At 43.1% G+C, this 3,447-nt stretch overlaps 1 protein-coding gene across 4 annotated transcripts in view; it reads right to left on the bottom strand.

The window, feature by feature from the left end:
• LOC107086526 (glycine-rich cell wall structural protein 1.0-like) overlaps positions 1-3,447 on the bottom strand; it is a 14,734-nt gene extending 11,287 nt beyond the window's left edge. For 3 of the 4 annotated variants that reach the window (XM_015377517.1, XM_015377518.1, XM_015377519.1), the window contains exons 1-2: positions 3,290-3,447; positions 1,095-1,213 (exon numbers count right to left, since the gene is read on the bottom strand). In XM_015377517.1, coding sequence (XP_015233003.1) covers positions 1,095-1,213; positions 3,290-3,353 — 183 coding nt within the window. In that variant the 5' untranslated portion in view covers positions 3,354-3,447. Of the gene's footprint in view, positions 1-274; positions 394-1,042; positions 1,214-3,289 lie in introns of those variants that run through there. The other variant, XM_015377520.1, reaches the window with a different exon arrangement.

Here is a 3,447-nt window from a genome sequence, read left to right as displayed (position 1 = left end):
CATCCAAGTTGGAGGATTAGATGAAGACAATAATTTTGCTAACTCTGAAAGTTCAACTGGATCAAAGCAGTCTAAACCGGTTCAGATTCCATGACTACCTCAGATGCTGCCCCACCCTCCAAACTTTATTTCCTGTTATTTTTTAATCAAGCATAAAGGGAACAATCAATGAGCAATAACTGAACATTAGACATCAGGTAATTATATATTTTACAGTTTATTAAACTGGTTTCACAGGAGGATTTAGTGCATTAGGCTGATTTTTAGTTTTTTCAAACACAAATTAAATAAAATATTAAAGCTGATTAATGCCATAAGCAGGTTTCAGGTGGATGAAGGTCATGAAGACTCCAGGCTTCTACTTGAACAGCCCCCCAGCGAGATTGCCGATACCTAGGAACAGAAACAGAGCTGAGCATCAGACAAGGAGCTGGATCCACAGAACAGGACCTAGAACACCTCCAGGAGGAGCTCCTGCCATCAGATAACATGGAGATGCATGAAGGAACTGACTGTTCATTTATTGGAGACATTTTCATGATAAAACGGTGGCGTAATGTTTAATAATAAACCACTCAGAGTTGGGATCATATTTCATCCATATTGGTTCCAGATGAGCCTCATCTACTATGAATTGATGTGAAATCTTGTTTCTGGTGTAAAACAAATAATTTCATTTCAAAGACATTTATTCATCATTTACTATCATAGCTCCAATAAATCAGAACATATCAGGAAGTGTTTCTGTTTAATCAGCGGTTTAGGAGCATTAATAAATCCTGTGAGATTAAAGGAAAAGTTTCTGTTATTGGTCCCAATTGTTCCTCTTCCGGTTCTGGAGGGAACTGTTGTGTTCCAGGCTCAGTGGATCCTTGTGGACACTAGGGGGCAGCACTCCCCTATCAGCCCAGAACCAGCCAGGTTGTACTGATCACCTGAATGTCAGGCTGATGTGATCCAGATCAGCTGGTCCTCATTAAGCATTTTCTTATAGTTTAATTATTCCTATAAAACGTTGGAGTAAAAGTTGTAAACGTCTCACCTCCTCCTCCTCCTGACTCCTTATTGCCGCCGACCGCTGAGAGGGCATCATCCAGACCAAAGCCTCCTCCACCTCCTTCTTTCTTCTCCCCCTCCTGCTGCTGCTGCTGCTGACCTCCTTTATCTGCTCCTCCTCCCATGATCTTGTTCACTCCTTGCTCCACAATTTCCCCTGCAGAAGAAGCCCAGGTGAGCAAACATCTCCTGATCACCTATTTCAGCTCACAGCTCAACTTCAGTGAAGGTTCGAATAGTTTTTTTTCCTTCCTGTTGGGTATTTCATTAGCCCCGCCCACAGGCCTAATGCCAGCGTGAAAACCTGAAGGTTTGCTCGTTAAAGGTGTCCCACGACAGGACTTGTTAGGAGACCTGCAAAAGCTTGAAAGTTCAGTTCAGGTAACTGGACGTGTTTTGTAGAAGACATTGAGCAGCTTCCTGTTTGCTCCTATAAAAAGAAAACCAAAATTAAAGACTTTATTTCCAAGTTTGCAGACGTTTCGCTTCCATCCAGGAAGCTTTTTCTGGATGGAAATGAAACATCTTCAAACTTGGAAATAAAGTCCAGTGGATTAATTTTAGTGTTCCTTTTTTTTGTAACGACTAAGACCTGGATGTCTGAGAATGTTCACGAGCGTTTGGACCTATACTTAGCATAAAGTCAGCCATTTTGGATCAGGCTGGCCTTATAGTGTTTTATCAAACTCACAGGACCATGGCTGATATAAATCTATCAGAGCTGGGGTTTATGGTAGAGGAGGTGGGTGTGGCCATCACTGTGGCTCCTCCCACATGTCCTCCTTTGACCTTCGCTGAGCCTGATCTCCATCATGCATCCGTCTCCTTTCACATTAGAGCTTATAAAAATATCTCCTGCAGCCGTGGTCCAAAGCTCTGCTTCTCAGTCAGGGACTGAGTCTGAGTGAGCCTGAGTCTGCTAAAGGAAGATCTAATCAGACTTTAGACGAGCTTAGCTTCCTGGTTTGGTGAAGCAGAGGTTTTCCTGCGGCGTAGGCGGTCCTCCGCCCACATAGTCGATGGGAAGGAAAAGAGAAAAAGGTTGGGGTGTGGCGGTTGCTGGAGACGCCTGAAGCTAAAACGATCAGAATGTTCCAGAACGGATGGTTTTATAGGTTTGTGGTTAACAGCTCAGGCTGAGGCTCGTTGCTCTGGGATCAGATCAGAGAGACGTTGATGAAACCCGGCAGGGAAGATTCCCCTACCTGCAGCTCAGAGGTGGAATAAGGACTGAGGATTTGTACTAAAGTACAAGTAAAAGTACTGGTATTACAAGATTATTTAAGTAAAAGTAGAAGTGCTCCTTTCAGAATACTGCTCTGATGACGGTGGACGTTTGATTTCTTCGTCAGTAGAACTACGGTGGACATTTTGTTTTATACTTTACTGATGTGATGCTAAAATTGTCTATATTGTAAACTCAGAATAAAGTTTATGTTGATCAAGTTTTATAAACTGCTATGATCAAAGCATTTAAACCCAGTCTGCACTGCATCTGGACGCCGTCTCCGTTTCTCTCTGTACATCAAAGCTTCCTCCAGGTACGGTCACAGGATCTCGTCCTCCATCTTTTCCTCACCACTTTCATTACAGCGTCTGTTTTTAGTTTCCTCGCACCGATTCTTTGCTTTGTTATTTTATTTTATTGTTTACCCGTAGCTGCTTTTTTTTTTTTTCTTTTCTTGGTGCAGCAGAGTTAAGCGCCTCAAAGATGTGGACGGGAGATACAAGCTAAGGACGAACTCAGACCTTCAGAACTAAACAAACAAGCCGATAAACTAAACAGAACATCTAACAGATCAGAACTAATCCGATAATCCGTTCCTTCCACTTCATTCAGCTCAGAGTTTGGACAGAACCAGAACCATCATGGAGATCATTCAGGGCACAGTCTGCTGCAGCCTGGGCTTTGACCTTTGACCCCTGCTTAAATGTTGCTACAGAACTGAGTCAAACTTTAATCTCCAGTGCTAAAAGAAACAGAGGAATCATTCCAGTGGAGAGCAGCTGGTCCTCCATTAAACAGCCTGAAGATCATCAAATTTTCTACAGTGGAGAATTAAGCCGAGTAGTAGAATTAGTAGTAATAAAGTAGTAGAATTAGTAGTAATAAAGTAGTAGAATTATGAGAATCTGCATAAATATTTGAAATGAAAGGACCTCCTAAATCTATGATTTGAAAGCTGAAATATTTAGCAGCGGAACTGCTGATCCCTCGCCCGCGGAGACTCACCTGCCTTCTCCCCGGCAACCTTGGCGATGCCGTCGCCTCCTGGAATGTTAGATAGGAAAGACATGTCTGCTGCAGAGTGTGATGAGCGTGTGGCGGAGCAGGACGGGTTCTGGTCTTATATCCCTTCCTGCAGCCACTCCCTGCAGAGGAATCACAGA

The sequence above is a fragment of the Cyprinodon variegatus genome, unplaced genomic scaffold, assembly GCF_000732505.1.
Source record: "Cyprinodon variegatus isolate N-32 unplaced genomic scaffold, C_variegatus-1.0 Scaffold156, whole genome shotgun sequence".
NCBI classification, from domain to species: domain Eukaryota; kingdom Metazoa; phylum Chordata; class Actinopteri; order Cyprinodontiformes; family Cyprinodontidae; genus Cyprinodon; species Cyprinodon variegatus.
This window is presented reverse-complemented; position numbering and strand designations above follow the sequence as displayed.